At 38.4% G+C, this 18952-nt stretch overlaps 1 protein-coding gene across 2 annotated transcripts in view; it reads left to right on the top strand.

The window, feature by feature from the left end:
- Positions 1 to 18952, top strand: part of ric1 (RIC1 homolog, RAB6A GEF complex partner 1) — a 46773-nt gene that overhangs the window by 4597 nt on the left and 23224 nt on the right. For both annotated transcript variants that reach the window (XM_035957713.2, XM_023291325.3), the window contains exons 2-3: positions 3604 to 3711; positions 17540 to 17619. In XM_035957713.2, the coding sequence (XP_035813606.2) occupies positions 3604 to 3711; positions 17540 to 17619 (188 nt within the window). The remainder of the gene's footprint in view (positions 1 to 3603; positions 3712 to 17539; positions 17620 to 18952) is intronic.

The raw sequence follows: 18952 nt of genomic DNA, 5'->3' as shown, positions 1-18952 counted from the left end.
ATCACATGATTGCAATCCTACTAATCCACCGCTGCGGGCTTATTGGGACTGATCCATCGGAAATGATACAAGGAACAGTTGATTAAATTGTGCGGGTGTTTCCGAGTCCCATCAATGCCCGCCGCCCGCTACATATTTAGATCACACGATTTGGTATCCTTAAATAACGTACACATGCATAACAAACGCCTGTGCTCAGTGCAAGGTCATTTTGTTTGTGGATGCATCTATATTAAATGGCCACATTCTATGTTGCTGTGATTTCTGATCATTAACTAATAAACAAATGTTGCATTTCTAAAAAAATAAATAAATAAATGCTGCATTTCTGACAGTGCCATATGGGGGAATGAACGGCCTTGGCAGAGTGCTGCGCTCTCTGAGTGCTTTTCTTGTTCTGTCTGTCATAGTTCATAACATGACTCATTGTAACAACATTAGATACTACCCACATCTGGTCTCTTATTTTCTGCTGCATGTTTCTCTGCATAGACACTACATGTTGCTCAGGTAATTTGGTGAGTCAAGGTGATTGTAAATCTGCCATTTCCTCTGCTCAATTTTCTTTGCCCCTGTTGCTCTCAGCCATCATTTTGCCACCAGGTGCAGTCTCTTTGATCCCATCTCTCCTCAGTCTCAGCCTGCGCAGCCTGAGCCCAGTTAGTTCAGACGAGGCGCTATTACAAATCCGTGCAGCACAGTGGCTTATCCTTGAAGTTATTCTATTCTGCATCCCTGCCATAACTGTATATGTTGTGTGTGCATGTGTAGAGCACCATACATGGCTCTGGGTGCTTGCGAAAATTATCAGTGTGGTGTGTTATGCCCACATATGATTGAAAGTAATTGTGTGTGTAATCATTCAGTCTCCTCTGGGATTTCTTCAGTTACACCTACTGACTGTGTGGAACTGTGGTGCTGCATGGGAAATGGCAGTGCAGTTGTAGTTCACGTACAGTGTACTGGTTGTTTATGTGGGATGTTGTCATGCAAACTGAAGTCTCGTAAGGCTATTTTTTCTTTTGGCCAGTCTGTCTGTGTGTTACTGAGCAGTACATCTGATTGTCTACAGGGCTAGGTGATGCAGCAACTTTTCCTAATTTGAAAAATGTCTTGAAAAGTGCAAAAACCAAATCTTTGATAGATGAGTTCACAGCATCCTGGCATTAACAAGAATGACTATTTTCCTAAGTATTTCTATTTCTCTGTGTTTAATTAAACATTTGATGCATTTGTGTTTGTGTTGCAGTGAAAGATCCAAAGATTCTTAATAACTGTCAACACACAGTGGTTTGAATTTTGTGTTATTAAATGTAAAAATGTGAACAAAATCACACTTAGGAGAACATGGACACAATGAAGGGAATATTGGTAGCTGGTAGCTGGACAGTGGTTCGGCTAATTATCTGTGCCACTGTAGAAACAGAGCTCAGTGTTTTTAAATATGTAATCTACAAATAAATTTTACGTTTAAATGCTGTTTGTGCCAGAAGTTCATTATGGAAGCATTGTTTATAAAGGCAGGCAGGGTACAGCTAACTTTTATTCAGAAAAATAATAAATAAAATGTATGAATTGTAGCAGATAATTTTCCCAGATGGTGAATAAATATTTCCCAAGTATATTGCCAAGTGAAACGTGTCAGTCTGTATTCTCGTCATCAGCTCTTTGCTATTAAAGGGGAAATAAATAAATACAGAGTGCACTGATATGTTTTTTTCACCTCCACATTTGCCAAAGGACTCAAAGTTATAGGACTCACCTGTTTACCCCTGCGTGTAAGGACTGAACAGTTAGTTGATTTTAAAATTGAATTCGCAATTTAAAATAACGCAATTAGCAAATCATAAAGACTGCAATTTGGAATATATGCTTTGCATTCAAACTTGACCCAAGGTTTAAATTGTTGTGACAATAGTTTATCAAATTCCTGCTGTTCTCCTTGTGTGACAGTCATGCTTTTGTTAGTGTCTCGTGCGTAATGCTTCATCACATTTTCAAAGTAAAATTTAAATCTGTCTAACACAGGGAATAAAGAACTGAAGCTTGGCTTTCAAAAATATATTGTGAATGTAATTACCATCGCAATATCTGTCAGAAAAGTTTGATATTTTCCCTAAATTGTTCAGCCATTGTGAGTATATATAGAGTTGAACAGATGTAGATGTAAACCTGAAATTAATGTATAAATATGTGCTAACCTCGTACTCATTGTTTAATTTCAAATCATAAAGAACAGAGACAAAAAAAAGTCCAAATACTTCCATACTCTGCACCATATGTAGCTCCATTAAGTTGCCATTTTGTCCAGCTGTTCATTCAATATAAGTATTTTTTTTGTCTTTTTACTATATCTGAGTTTTGGAAGTTGTTGGAAGGAGAATAGTTTCTGTTTCCCAGCCAGTGCGACTGTCACTGGCCTTATTAAATTTTCATTATATGAAAGTGACACTGCAAGTCACAAATTGTTGTAGCCTGTTCTCTCATTACAGTGACTAGGTATCAGGACTAATGCAGCTGGAATTACATGAGACATTTCCCTACTTCTGTTACCTGACCATAGCTATTCACTGTCCTGTTTATTTGTAATGTCAAACCCTTTTATGTCTCACTGAAAACAGAATTAACTGTGTCACTTAAAAATAATCAAGACCAACATATACTTTTTAAAATGTTAATGCTGCAGTTGTACTTGCTTCCTATTTCTGTATTTGGTAGGATGGAGCTGAATCAAAACAGGTCACCAACATGGCAGCACCACATGTGAAAAAACATGTTTACCACACTCACTGGCACTGCTGCTTGCCAAGAGATAAAATCAATTGGCAGTCTTTTAGTTACATTTACAGGAAGACTCAGTATTGACTCATCTTTGGTAATGAGCTGTGCTGTTAACCTTCAAATATGTAGCACTATACAGCTTTATTACATGAATGGGCTGTAAATTTTCTGCAGAGCCTTCCCAAAATTGAACTCAAGAATGAGGCATTGACAGGTGTTGAGGTTTTGATGTTGAGATAGTGGTTTCTATATCAGTGCTCTTTTTTACAGCTGTTTTAACACTTGCTGCTTCAGTAGTTGAAGTTACACACATTACTCACTGCTCCTCATTTTGCTGCAAATAAACATAAGAGTGGCTAGAGGCAATATAGGAGCATTAGCCTTTTCTAGAGGCTGTTTATGCACACATGTTCAAATGTTGTCTATGTGTTTCATGGTATAAACAGTAACATGGACATGTTTTTGTTTGCCTGGCTGAAATACTTTTTTCCACAGCAAATGGGCCTCACTTGATAAGAGTCAGAAGGTTGGCAGTAGTCAGGTATTATATTTGTCCCACTCTTGGATGAGAAATTCAAATCAAATCTGTATTGCTTCTTTGCCAAAGAATCAACATTTCAGGCAATGAAAGCAACAAATTCCTCTCTGGCACACTAGCTGACAAATATATACATGTATAAATTATCACGGTTAATCATCACTGTAAATATTAAGTGTTTTTTGGCGATTTCTTTTTACATTATGAAACAGTCAGATGTCTGTGAGCTGCAAGATGTTTAAAATGCAAATTTTCTCTCCCATATCCCTGTTTCCCACCCACAGCCCAGTGTTTTGATAGTCAGCTATATCGAGTCTGCAAAGGCGGCGGCCCAGTTTGGCTTCTACCAGAAGGCAGAATGGAAACCAGACGACTCCATGATAGCTGTGGCGGTAAGCACACCACTTTATCCTTGTCATGTCGTATTTGCAGTTTGATTTATCAGCCCACGTCTTGTATCATGCCTTGTTAGTGCTGCAGAATGGTAAATATGTGGCCGGAGTATTGACTGTCATCTTCTGGAATTTCCAAAAATCATCATGCGTAAAATCAACAATTATTGCACCCATGATTTATTTTGCTGACTGAGAAATCGTGGGAATTTCCACCTACAAGCAGCAAGCAAAGCCATCAGAATTGTCAAAAGTATGTCACTGACAAAATATGCAGCCATGTCTAATTGTAAGTGAAATCCTACACTTACTGTCTTCATTATTTTGGTGGAAAAACTTTACATGACCTTACCACATCCATACAGACATGACCCTCAGCGCTGCTGAAAAGAAAGCGGCTGCATAACAAGCTGCCTCTGTGAGGTGCTGAACTTACCTAAGGGCTCTGACACACCAAACTAGCAGTCGTGTTGCTCTCTGTCACATGTAATCACTTCTTTTCCACTCTCATTTATTTGTTCCCCTTGTGGGTCTCTAGTCTCTGAAACAGGAACCACTTTTCTTACCATTTTGTTACCACAATAATTTATTATATGTAGTGTTTTTGTTGACATTGTTGGAAATGTTGCATTATATTCAAAATTGTTCAGAATATTTTGTCCACCCTAATTAAATACATGGTAGATGCACTGGAGACAATTAAATTACAATGCAGTGCAGGACACCACGTCATCAACAAAACCTGAAAATTTAGAAGCTTCGTAATAATAGAATGTATGGCAAAGCTGTTGCATTGAATTGTGTTCATTTTTGCCGGTGAGCATACAAGTACAAAAGCAGCTTCCTCATAGCTGTCGGACTTTACAGTAGAATGAGCACAACAAATGCTAGACAGATAAAATGAAGTGTTGCTACATTTTTCTAAACAGCCCTATTTTTACAATATGCTGAGCTCCAGATACAAAGTAGGTATTCCCGTGGCAGAGCAGAACTGAAGCAGCGTCCCTGAGCTCTTCACATCAGAATCAGAACAACTTTAATAATCTCCACCAGGAAATGGCTTTGTATTAGTTGCTCGACTATATGGAAGTTGTAAAATTATACAAGAATACAGTACTGTACCGTACAAGAAAGTATTGGGGTTCAGAGTCGGAGGTCTTGTGATAACAGAGTGGTTCATGCAGTTGCCAAGTTAACAAAGGGAAGGATGCACACAACAGCCAAGATGGCGTATGAAAGCTGCTTGGCATGCAGTGTGGATGAAGCCTCACGGTCAAAAGTTCAGTATGTTGGCTGCAAAAATGTTCCTTCAGGGTAGTTTGACCAGAGGAGCAAAATTTGCAGCAAGCCATTTGCCAGATTCCTGGTACTCTTGGATTTGTTCCTGTTTTCTGTCTGAAAGCTGTCTATGGTAACAATGAGAGTAATATCAGCTTAAGAAACAGTTTTTAATATTTTGTTTGTCACCTTGTTTGTGTTTAGATGATGGAATATTTTTACTGCATGTATTATCCTCATCCACCGCATCCTGTACCGACTGGAGGAGATCTTGGAAATTTTGAGGCCAGGTCTTGGGCTTTTTGTGTTGCTCCTCATGCCATTACAGCAGTATTTGCAATGTAGTATTGTGCATTATTCTGTAGGGGGTATGTCGCTGCCATTGTTGTCATGGTGGGGTGTGCTTGGTCTACAACAATGTTCAGGTGGGTGGTACATGTCAAAGTAATATCCACATGAATGTGGTGACCCAAGGTTTCTCTCATCATTGCATTTTTATGAGAATTATTAATGTTTTATCCTTTACCAGCCTAGGGTTTGGTGTGGTGATTGATGGATATATATGTGTGCTAACTGAAGCTATTCATATTTTGACTTGCATAGTGGACTCTGCAGGTTTGCATCTTGCAGAAGGCCACAAATAGCTCCAGATCTAATGCTGCCAGACTGGAGTGGCCACTAACAAAGCAATTTTGACTCTACACGTGGTGCTTCAGGCGTATACTGCTGTGTTTGAAAGTGTACTGCTAGCTGTTTCATTTGATACCAGAGAGACTTCAACAGTGGAGCCAAACAAAATAAAATGTAGAAGAGCGGACTGTGATCGATAAACTAGCTATGAGAACCTCAACATGTTGCAAGGGACAAGGAATGATGGCGGGAGCTCACGGTAGAGCAGGATTAAAGTAAAGGATTCAACAATAACATGTAGGAAATGGCAAGTAGCAGTAAATTGTCTCCAGCAGACAAATCAATAAGGGTCACTGAACAACAAACTGGCCTTTAATATTTGAAGACAGTATCTGAATGCTTTGGCTACACTTTGCTCCTTATCTACAGTATCATACTTTGTCCTCTGCTGATCATTGACCACAATGACTGTGATTCAGTTTACTCAAAGTGAAACCGTACTCTTTCAAAGTGAAACAATGTATCTCTGTCAAAATGGTTGTTCAATGGGTTATCAATCGCACGTGTTTATATTTCAGCTTCATCAAAGTGGCCCGATGACTCCTTTGGGGGTACAAATTGGATATAGGTGGACAACTTGTTTCCTTGACATTGATCTCACTAACAACACATGAGGCTTTTGGGCAAGCTGTGTACCGGGAACAGATTACAGTTGTCGAAAAACCCCTAGGCGTTTCAGTTCTTTTGGGAGATAGAGATGGCCTCATTGTGTGTGTTTTGTGGATGAGTCTAAATTTTGCTAAACACCTGATAAAGAGAGGACACACAGGGTATCTGTGATTTTTTTTTACTTTATTTTAATAATCCTGAAATTTCACCCGCGGGATCTTCCTTCATATGATCTCATCTCTGCCTCAAGGTAAACCCCCAACTAACAGAAAATAACCACTTTATCGTCTCACAAATCTCAAAAGGCGTGATTTTAAAAATTCATGCTCATTTCCATGGAGATGAAAGGACTATGTTCTCGCCAACATCTTTCTGTTTGAAAGCCCACACAAGCTTATTGCTGATTGTTCAGACAGACCTTGCCTCCGCTGCCATACTTCCATGTTTAATTTATTGCAGGTTCAGTTGCTGATAATAATGATCAACAATTAAATTCTATTACATAAACTTTAGATAGTGAGGTTTAAGATTACATTTATGTATGCATGCTGTTAAGTAATTGCTTTTAGAGTTTTTCCTCACAGTGTAGACAGAAAATCTACATGCCTCACACAGCTTCAAAATGGCAATATCCTACAGTCTTTACTGCAGTGATTCCACCGAGGTCAAGGTGAAGCTCTGGTTTATTTGCACATAATATTAGTGTATAAACAGTAGCTTCATTTAGAAAGGGATAGCAGATTTTGATACCCTCTTGGAGCAGAGTGTTCCTCAGGCTGCAGAGTGCATTATGTCTGGACTGATGCCGATGTTATTTATTTTCAGGGTGGGATGTAAATCACTCTCATCAAGTGTAATCCCTGGTTTCGATGTCTGTGATCCCTGTGTGCATTGAACTAATGTCTTGATAGGCGCTGTGAGTTCAGAGAGGGAACAGACGGATGCTGCATCTGCTGTGTCAAACATGTCAAAGCAGAGAAACAAGTCTGTGCAGTGGTCGTAGAATCAGGCGCTTTATTGTAGAATGATCATGTAAATAAACATAATAAATAGATGCCTTATGAGGATGAATCAGTTCATCTTGTTGTCTTTGTTTGACAGAAATAGTTTCTCAGGACAGTTATCACACTAAATGTTACTGTTGTTGATAAAGAACATCAGAAAAAGCACTTCGCCACAGACAGGAAGTGTTTCTTCTTTTTGTTACAATTACTTGCAATTGTTAACCGAGAGCGCTGTTGCCAAGATAACCGTGAGGGAAGTGACAAGTTGAGTAATCTCACACAGGACAAGTTCCCGAGTCAGCAGATGACTCGATCAGGTTCCAAAGGTCATGTGATTACATAGAAAGATCACAGGTGGCACCAAACAAACCAGGCATAAAAGAAACTATTAATTAAAACAATTAGTGTCTGTCTGCTATAAAAAACTCACCTCACTGTTTTTGTGTGTGCTTTAGTCCATGCTTACAAGTGTGTGCGTTTGAATATCACATCTTTTTTAACTTATAAACACAGCTCTCTTTGCATTTACCTTTCTGTATAGTTTGCACAGTATTGAAATCCACCTGAGGAATGTTTCTGATAATGGTAAACTGTCTATGATAGTAATATCATCATGCTTTCCTCAACTCTTAAAGTCTGTATAATTGGTAGGATAATCTGTCTCAAATCATGCTAGCTATGGCATCGTCGTCATCCACACATGGACCAGTTCTTGTGCAACCGTTTCCCAATTTTATCATGGAGACAATGAAAACGATTTAAGTAAAGAAAATTGGGATGTAAATAAATTGATGCAGCTCTCCACCAGTGCATATTTACTGTTTTTATGTTCTGTTTCATCATGTTGCTCAGATAATCCTACATGTTTGTGTAAAGACTGCTACTGCTAAATATTGTCAAAGACACAAGATGTTGTTCAGAGGTCAGTATAGCAAAAAGGTCAGAAATGTTTATCCCAAAACACCACCTCTTTTCCTTGCAGCCATGTTGCTCTATAGTCTGTATCAGGTGTGAAAAGGCAACTATGACACACACCCACTGGCCTGTTGTATAAAGGAGACACAGTCCAGTAACCTTTTGAACTGCAAAGTATTTTTGCTCTTGTGTGAATGTTCTAGAGTGTTTGAGGCAGAAATGAAGCATTGGATTTATATTTGTATTATGATCAGAAATGCCTTTGAAAGTCCAGAAAATGCCCCAGACATTAAAATAAGTAGAGAAAATATTGGCATGATAACCTTGTGGCCTGTTGAATTTCATCTTTTCTCTCTTTCTCACCCCTCTCTCAGTGCCTCCTGCCCTCCTCATACCTCATTTAGTGATGCCAAAGTATACATGAATGAGTGCTGTGAATGTGTCTGGGAAAGCAGTAAGTCGGGCGCCATCCAAAACCCACCCCTACAAACACAACGGGGAGCAGGTGCAGAAGTTAAAAATACCAGGGGCCACTCTCCACTCACTTCCTGGGCTTCAGAAACACAGAGTTTGGTTCTGATTTCTCACTAGTGAAAAGTATTGACTGTGACAACTACTGAGGCAGCCATTAATTGTATGTCATTTGCAAAAGAAATCGCTCTTCAAAGCCCATAATATTGAAAGCTGAATGTGAAATGCAGCTATAATTGTAACAAAGTTTTCATTGTCTCATTATCCCTAATGACTATATCAACTTTAGCAATTTAATTTAGTAAAATGTGATATTCCTTTTAGGAGGATCTTGTTGCTTTTTGCATGGTGTCTTTACTTTTTTTCTTTTCTTGTTTTTCTTATTTCAGTTTAAGGGAAATCTTTAGAGCAAAATGTTTGTCTCTGTAGGTCAAGTGAAGTGATTGAGAGCTACTCAATCACTAAAAACATTTTTACTGCAATGAGTTTAATTTTGAAAATTGGTGTTGTTTTCTTCCCATTTTCTCAAATAAATATGTCTATCATCTGATCAGACAGTAGGTTTGAAATATAACACTGTAGAGCAATTTTTCTCTGAAGTTGTTTGCAGCCCGGTGCAATTTTTCACCCTGTCAGGAAAACAATACAATGAGGAGTTCTAGAAAAGCAGTTTGTGTGAAAAAGCTAAAAATGATCCTCTTGCTAAATCACATCAAAAAAACAGTTGATGGCTGCGCTTGAGATATATTATCTTTTGCACCTGACAGATGATAATGCAACAATAGAGGCTGTTGTCCCATTAAAAAGTACTACTGCAAAGTTGGTTAAGGTCAGAATAGAAAAACTAACTGCTCTCAATTCACAGCAGACTGAGCAGACTGGCCCATAACTTTCTGCCATGATAGGAGCTGAACCTGCTGAATCTGAAACCTGTTTTATTGTTAGTACTCTGTGATGGAAACATGATGGAGGTGACTGTATATCTTTAGTAAAGAAGGTGCCACTAGATCTGTGGAGCATATCCACCATTCATCATGACGTTATTTATGTTAATCAGACAACACAGGTTTGTCCTGTTCACACTTGCAGAGTATTTTGTAAATTCCTTGTCAATTTTATATGTCAAAAAGGAATGCTGAGTTGTTTTAATGTGTAAAGCAGAACAGGCTTATGATGACATACTTGCATAGTAAGTCTTTACAAATTATTCACTGGCGAGGCGGTGTCTCGATAAGCCGCCTGTTTTCTTTTATGTCCAAGAAGCCTTAATTTCTCACACCCTCATTACTGTTGTAGTTTAATTATAGTTTGAGCAGACTTGGAGTGAAGAATCATAAAGGCCAGCATTGCCCTCACTCTTCACTTAAGCTACCAGCTGTTTCCCAGATGTTTGGCTGCTCGCACACTCTGCAGACCTTGAGGCTAATGTAATCACCCTCCTTAAACCACGCATAGCACTATCTTTAGCTGTGTGAGTGTCTGACAGTACGAGAGAAATAACTGAAGCAATTGACAGAACGCTAGGGATGGACTTTTTTGTGTGGCAGGAGTCAAGAAAGGAGGAAGTTCTTCAAATGAGGGGGAAATACTTCTTACCATTTTAGCTTTTTCTTGTGTGTGTTTTGGGATCTGTCCGAGGCCAAAATGTTCCCCGTCTGTTTTTAGACTCTCACACAGCAGTACTCAGGAGAAAGAGTTTTCACCAGAGACTTTATTCACCGAGTAGGAATTTGGTGCAGTTTGCAATGACACAAACGTAGCGTGCATGCATAAATGCAAGTATATATTACTGGCTTGTATTTACTTGCACATCATTCCACTCATTCAGTGACAGTCAACGGGGTTAGTGAAAGTGAAGTTTTATAAATAGTACATAATCCTAAAATTAAAGACTCAACATTGTCTGCAGAATTTTTGGTTTTGTAAACAAAGACAAACCTCAGGTTCCCATCTTATCTCTATTACACACTCATTCAGTGTGTAGACACAATAATAGGGGCATACATTAGCTCTACAATACATATAATTTTGTTGAGAATCCGTCAGAGAGGCGTTTGAACTTACGGATTACGTTGAGGCTTTACTGTGCCATAACTGTACTGGATTAGGTGTTTCTTTTTACGGTGTCCACTGCTTTAATCACTCAATGTTGGTATTTTCTGTCTGCTTTTAAAGGCACAGTGTTTACCTGAGAAGTTGATGTGATTTTGGATGCTTTTAAATTTCTGTGCTACCTGCTTCAAGTAGAAATTATTTTTAAGTCCGTTTTAGATTTGAAGAGCAGTGGACTGTTACATAATTAACATCAATCTATTGCACATAATTCCTACCCTGTCAGAAAAGATACAGTGTTCCTTGAAAGTAATGGCATGCTACTGAGTGATATATCTTCTTTATTTTCTCCACTCCTGTAATCAATTCTCAAGAATACACTAATGGTGCAGAGACGGATCAAGTGTCCTCAGACTTCTTATGCTTCAGTTAAGACTGCTGGCAACTGTGTCCTTCCAAAGCACTTTGAGTTAGACTTTATGCACACTGCAGCTAGTTAGAGAGGTACATCACATATCTTTGCTCTGCTGTTGCACTGTTTATACTTGTTTATTATCTGGTAGCTAGTCTTTCAAAGCAAAACAAATCTGATCTTTGCTCAATGTAGAATTTTTTGCACAGATTTCTGTCCTGACCATTAGCATCTGTATTGTGGTTTTGAAAAATGCACTTAACTTCAGCGAGCCACTGCAGATATCCACCAGAGTTTGTCTGTTTGTGTGAACTTGCTCAGACACGTAGAAGAGAGGCTTCAGTACGCTATTACACTGTCTGAACTCTTCTGCTGACTTGTGACTTTCTCCACAAAAAAACCCTGTTCAAAGTCTTTCATTCTACTTGCAAGCCTGAACTAGAGTATTTACCAGTCAGCTTTTTTCACTTCGTTTCTTTTTGTTTGTGTTTTTGCAGCAGCAATAAGTCAGTCCTTTGATGTTGCCCTTTTTCAAATGCAGCATCAAGTCGTAGTATGGAACCGAAAAGAGGAAGTGTTATGTGACAAGACTGACTAAAGCGCTGCCTGGAGTGCTGTAATTATAATATCATCCACAATGTGCATCTTGCATACCAGGCATTAAGTATGTGTATGTGCCCACGCTTGTCATTAGGAGGAATCAGGTTAAAGCAGGACGTCATCAAATACATTTTTCATGCACTGCAGTTATCTGGTTATTCTGAAATGCACCGATTAGGGGTCAGATTTCTTTCAGATTTTAACCAAGCTGCAACCTCTGAGTCTGAAATATGAACCCAGCACAGAAGTGCCAAAAAGAAGCACAGTTCCTCAAAATTGCCCCTCGAGGCGGTGTCTGTAAGTAAGCCAACCTCCACAGACCTCCTTGTTAAAAAGTCCAAGTTTACACTAGAAATAAACAAGTTTAAGGTCTGAAGTTATGGTCTCTTTAGCTAATATCCCCATTTGTGACAACTGTATGGCAGCAGATGGTAATTTGTGATAGGACTCACCCATTTTAATTGTTTTAATATTTACGTACAGGTACTGATTTTGACTGAATTAGTGATTGTGAGTTTATTAGTCAAAACACAGACACAGTGAGAGCATAAGATCTGTAGCTGATGATTGTCTTTAGCTGCATCCCTTTTTTGCAGACTCATAAATAAATGTGTGGGTACCGCTATCCGGCTCGGGTGCTGCAGCTTGCCAGCAGCAACTCCCATTAGTGAGAGGACATAAACAAAAAAATAATAATCTTTTTCAGACTTCCCCTAGGCTGTTCTGCTGACTGTCTTTGAATCTCAGTGCCTGCTTGTTTATTGGGCTGAAGTTGACAGTGACTGGCATCCTACCTCTTCCTGTAACTTTATCTCTGCATGTGTGAAACTACCGGTAGTCCTCAAAACACGGGATGCATCTCAATTGTGGCCCTCCCCCTCCTCCTTAATCTGCTGGTCCCTTTTATCCACATTTTTTCACTTATCTGACAAGATAAGTGGAAGTAAACCTAATCATAATCTCATGAACAGACGAATGGATGTGTGACTCCTTTCATGTATTAGAGTGATCCAGCTACAGATTAAAGGCAGACCATGCTGGGAGTGGGAGACATCACTGAAGCACTCTCTAAGTTGCTGAATAGTTTTCCTGCCCCTTCTCCTCCCATCTTTGATACTTCAGTGAGACTCCCTGCCTCCTGTAATTGACATGCGTTTGAAGTACATTAGCTGGCTAGTCGCACTTAAATTTCCTTTCTGAGCTCACATGGCCTCCCACTGGGGACAAAACCTTGTTGGAACTGGCGAATATGTAGGTTCAGTCGGGGGCAACGTCACACTGACAAGACTTCAGTCATGACGTGAACGTTCCCTTGCTTTTATAATTAGATATGTGCAAGATATAGTATTTCTGCTGGAAAGTGGACTGTTTTTTTCTCATTTGATTTCTATTTTAAGACCTTCCCCCAAAGCTGTTGATGATTGTCAAATAAACAGCTGTGTGCTATATATTTAAATATACTGATGCTATAAATAAAATCATAGTTTTTAATGGAAGACTTTAACTTGTCATCAAATACTTTGTTGTATTGGTACTTTCAGTTAAGTGAAGGATCTGAGTAGTAATTCCACCAATGCTATTAGACCATTAATGCAATCTAAGTTTTTTTTTTTCATTGTATTGCTGCTTCTTTATGCAATTTTTTCAGCTATAAGTGCAAAATAAATTACAAATCAGCCATAACATTAAAGCCATACACCCAATAGTGTTATGGTTGTACCTCTGTGCACCACAACATGGCAAGACCATTTTGGAGATCTTCTGATCCATCGTCTAGTTGGTACAGCTCTTGTCGAAATTACTCAGAGTCTTATATTTCCCCAATTATGCGGCTTCCAACATATAAACTACAAGAACTGACGGTTCTCTTGCTGCCTAGTGCAATTGCAGTGAAATAATCAGTGCTATTCAGTTCACCTGTCAGTGGCTTAACGTTGTGTCTGATCAGTTTAGATTGTTATTTGAGAAGCTTGTCTGTCTGTAAACACTATTTTGATGCAGCTCTGGAATCAGATGCCGTTTTAGAAATCCTAAGCATTTCCTGTTGTTCCAAAAGCAAATACGGACAATTGTGCAACGTTGGCGGAGGTGTGCACTCTGAGTACTTACTCATATTTGCATGTGGACTGCATGTTGGGCTAGAATAACTAAGTAGGTCACTGTAATGAGACTACTGTGATCATCTTAACTATATATATAGTGCTAACATGAAAATGATGAAGAGGCTATTTTCTCTGTGCAACCTCGATGCACAATGACTCCTCTGAACAGACGGAATTCAGTCTGTGATGGTAAATACTCGTCTCACTTTAACTCAGTTAGCATGTAAATTAGACTCCTGATACACAATACACTCCTGATACAAGGATAATTATATATCCAGGGTAAATCAAGTACCATTGGTTCACAGATTATATGTTTGCAGGGTGCAGTGGTGGAAAGTAACTAAATACATTTATTAAAGTACAGTTTTAGGGTACTTGCTCTTTACTTAAGTATTTCCATTTTATTCTACTTTATATTTCCGATCCACTACATTTCAGTGGGAAATATTACTTTCTATAATAGTACTTTCTACTCCACTGCATTTATCTGATAGCTGTAGTTACTCATTACTTTTAAGATGAAGATTTTATACAATGGGTAATCCAACCTTTTTTGTAAAACACAACACTTTGTTAAAGATTAAATCAGTGTTTCTAACCTTTTGCAAAACAAAAAAGCAAAAAATAGTAAGACAGCATGTTATCAGAATCGCATTTCAGATAGCTATGAGTTGTTAACCGCTCCACCAAATATATATTTCCTTCTAAACTTCTCATATCATGATCCAGTATCTCACGAAAAGATTTACCTGCTGCCCATTTACATAAAACTGTATATGAAGAAGTTAGTGTAATTTTACTCAATAAGATTTTTTTTATGCAGAACTTTTGCATGTAATGGAGTTTTTTTTTTCATTACTATCTTGGTGCTTTTACTTCAGTAAACATTCTAAATATGTTTTCCACAACTGGCAGGGTGTCTTGTGATTTAGGTAGATAATGTCTTTAGAGTATGGTGAGTTTAAGTGTGCATGAGCAGCATATCACTTTCATCATGTTAAGTAGTGAAGCAATTACACTGCAGGCTGTTTGTCTGAAAATCCTGTACACCGTAAAATATGAGATCTATTGATATGTTGACGTTAGTTTAATGATTCAGTTCACCGCATCTGTGTTGTTTTATATTTACCCTGTCATCACCGCCTCAACAAATATTTGAACAGAAATATTTGCATAAAATATTTGTCAGAGAAGTAGCTTTGAATATTTTGGCACAGTCCTTGCAAATAAACACGTCACCATTATAGGAAAATTACCCCTTAAATAGTATTAAACCTGTGTTGTTTAAAGTATTTCTTTTTTAATGGAGGTCATTTAAGCTGCTTTGTGTTGACAGTTTCTCTTTTTGCCGTAGGAAAATAGAACTAAGAGACTTTTCAGTTCTAATTCACATTTCATGTCTCTCTGAAATAGATCTAATGCATACTGGAGGGTTGTTGTGTAGCAGTTTTTGTCTTTGTAGCTCATCACCAGTGAGCTCCAAGCCTGTTGATGGGTTTAACAGGTCTCAGTCTGGCAGCAGCTGCTGTTTTCAAGTTGAACTTCATGCAGCTGCTGGCTTTACCTTCTCCTTGGTTTGTTTTTGCATATTGCTGTGGTGATGTGTTGACTTGCTACCAACAGCACGGTCACCACACTAGACAAGTGTGTAGTGCACTGCCACAAACTGCACAAAACACTGGCATACAGTGCAACCAAATGTGTGTATATGTCGAAGTCATTGTGATGCAGCTCATTCTTCTTCTAGCATGACAGAAGCTGTTTATGTACAGCCACTGTAAGACCATGACACGTTAGTGCTGACAGTGGAGTCCGGATCAGGTCTCGTGTCTTGTTTCACTCTTCAAGCTCAGTTTCAGCCGTTTCCTTGACAGCAGTATGCACCTGCATGTGTAACTGTGGAAAAAACACCGGAATAATATAATAGAATGTACAAAGTGCTGTTAATATTATCACATAACAGAGCTTATCTACAGAATGAAACCTTCATTGTGTATCAGCTGTTTTAAAATGCTGACAAAATAGTTTCTGAGCATCATTATCAGCAGTGTCAACCTGCATAGGGAGTTTAGGCAGCCACTACACAATAATAGTCTAAATAGATTCAGCGTAGCGTTTTGTAGCTAATATGAACTCACTTTTCTCAAATTATCAACCGGCAGTTCAAATTTTTAAGGTTTGTGCATTGCAGGATGATGTCAAGCATTATTTTTTGTATAAAGAAATGTTTAATATTTTTGTCCTTGTAATAAGACATACCTGTGCTCTTTTGTTTCTGACATGATATTAGCCTGTCTGGCGTAAATGATTTGCATAGTTTGTCATGTTTCCTCTGGGCTGTCACATTTGACAGATGCTTGTCTGGATCCTTTATGTGCTTTTATCTCTGGAACTCTGAGGTTAGTGTTCCTTTGTTTCAGACGTGGTGTATGAGGCGTGGCACCCACACCCTTAGGTTTATTATCCAATAGATTTAAAACTCAATTCAACACTTGTCCAATGATAAATGTACATGTGGTTTATCTTGTTTCTATTTATATGACTCATGTCTTTGTCCACTATGACTCTGATGAAGGCTCAGTATTTTTCTGTTTGCGCAATTAAAGGATGTCAGTTGATCAACGTGCTCCAGTTCCTTTCGTGCTCTTAAATGTTTTGTTCCCTATGACAGCGGCTGTGTCACAAATATGGTAATTTTTAATATAAAGTAGTTGGTAATGAGCTCAGTCACGATCATTCAGTTTTATCACTGCAGTTGACTGCTCTTTCACACCTGGGGATCTGGATCTACAGTCTCAGAGCTCCCTCAGGTCCTTTTCCTTCCTCCCTCCAGCCATGACCTAAAAATTGTCCCTCCGGTCTTCATCCAGTCTCTTTAATGATGATTCAAGGAGTGAGGGCAGCAACCCTTTGATCAAATGTCTTTTATTGATTGGTCACTTAATCTCATGGGACAGTAGAAGGAGCAGCCAGGCTTTTGTAGGAAATAGCTTTGCTGTAACAACAATCTATCTCTTAATAACTCTAATTCTGTGGCCAAAACACGAATAAGAACCGTACCATATTTTATTAACAAAAATAAAAAATGTGTGGAGAATCTGAATCATAAATATTTCCTAAAAACATCTCTGACAGCTTTGTTATTTCTTTTTTTTCACAGCCCAAAAGGTTTTTCATTTTACTTTTGTCTTGACTAATTCAAAAAAAATATTAAACCGTTGTCCAAAAGAGCCCCACAGTCACGGTTCTAATTATCATTCAGCTTGAGCCCAAAAAGGACATCAGCGTGACTTTGCTTGTGGCCTTTCACAAAATATTAGAACTGTTGATATTCTGTTTTCATTGCTTGCCAATGTCTGTTCTGTTCTTTCAGTGATAAACAAAACTGTCCATTTGTATTATTTCTTTCAGCCACATTTTGTCTGCTTCCTATTCCCTCATATCTCCGTCTTTATTAGTCATTGAGTGACTTTGCAATAATTTTTTGATGCCTTTCAGTTAATTTCTTTTCATTCCAATTCATATTTGTACACATTTTTTCTCACTCCTTCTCTGTCTGGAAAGTTTGGTGATTTTTTGCAATCTCAGTGTCTGATTCCCCTTTCCATTTTCCTGTCTGATAATGAAATAACGGATGAACAACTACATTTATGTTGTTTTAATGACAGTGTTTGTTTTCTCTCTATTTTCAGACTGCCAAAGGCTACATCCTCTTGTTTGATGTGTTGGGTGGAGGAGATGACAAGTATCTCTATGAGCCTGTCTATCCAAAGTGAGTGCAGCACACATTTAAACTCACACATGCATTGATTCAAACATGCTTAGATAAAGAGCCACCTAACCATTTTTATTGTAAGTTACATCAACAAAACACAATAGCACTTTTTTGTGTTGTTTGAACTGACCAGTTAAAATAGAAACAGTGAGATTGTTGCCTGTAAACTAGTTTCACATAGAGCACAGACCTTTTTCTAACACAGACACACACTGTATAGGATGGTTTAGCTGCACTGCATAATCATTTTGCTATTAGGAGAAAAATGCTCTAGCATGCAAGTATGTTTTTTTTTAACCAATCACAGTCAGAGCTAAGACCAAACTGCCACAATGGTGTTCACTCGAAATAGTGATGGGGGAAATTGTTTTGGTGGAACGTTAGCATGAAATTTTTAGCTTGTAGTTTGCGAAGGTTGTTGTCATGTCCCGTAGTAATGGGGATTTTGAAAACAGGTGCATGTAGAAAGCTGCGTGAAATGTGCGGTCAATGATAGGATTATACCTGCAATCTACATCTGATGAGTCATGCCTGCTCTAAACAAACACAGGTTTATGTTATACAAACAATTAGCATTGATTGCTTTTCTCTTTTTTGGGGATTTTTTTTTCTTGCTGCAGCTTATCTTTGAATAATACGACAGGTTCACCATTGTCTACCCCAATAGTTGTAGCCCTGTTTCACTCTTACTGACAATCAGAGAAGGGAATCTAGCATTAATGTGTGTCTGATCCAATGAGCATTTCATATTATTTGGTAATGTTTGGAGTTTACATATCCAGTCATAAACCTCGGTAACTACACACAGACTCGCCTAAAAATGTTTTAGCCCTTTAGAGCTAATGTTAGCTGCAGATATTAAAACTCATAATTAAAATCTCACCTCTAGTTCTCAATAAAGAATAGACTACTGCATCTCCTCAACATTTTTCTCGTCCAGATTTGCTCAACCTTCTGCTTTATTTTGTCATTGCAAGGTGTTATTAGTATCACAAGAAGTCTCTTTTTTATGTATATGTGCTTCCCTATGGGATTGCATGAGGTGGCACACTTATTTTTTAACTCTCCCTGTGGCAGAATAATAATAATAATATCCTGTAGTGTGGGATACACTATTATTTCCCACTCTTGTAGAATGTGCTCATCTGAACTTAGAGAGATGAATGTGTGCAAAGTTTCTCCTTATGTGTGTGAGGCAACCTGAATTCAGAGTCTATCAGGATTTGAAGCCTCCTGTAATGTGAGGCCAGCTGAACGCTTCCTAAGCCAAAAACCAGCTGAGCGTCATTAGCAATCAACCGGCAGCCGTCTGTCAGTGGGAATAAATCCT

This window comes from Amphiprion ocellaris, chromosome 17, assembly GCF_022539595.1.
Source record: "Amphiprion ocellaris isolate individual 3 ecotype Okinawa chromosome 17, ASM2253959v1, whole genome shotgun sequence".
NCBI lineage: Eukaryota > Metazoa > Chordata > Actinopteri > Pomacentridae > Amphiprion > Amphiprion ocellaris.
This window is presented reverse-complemented; position numbering and strand designations above follow the sequence as displayed.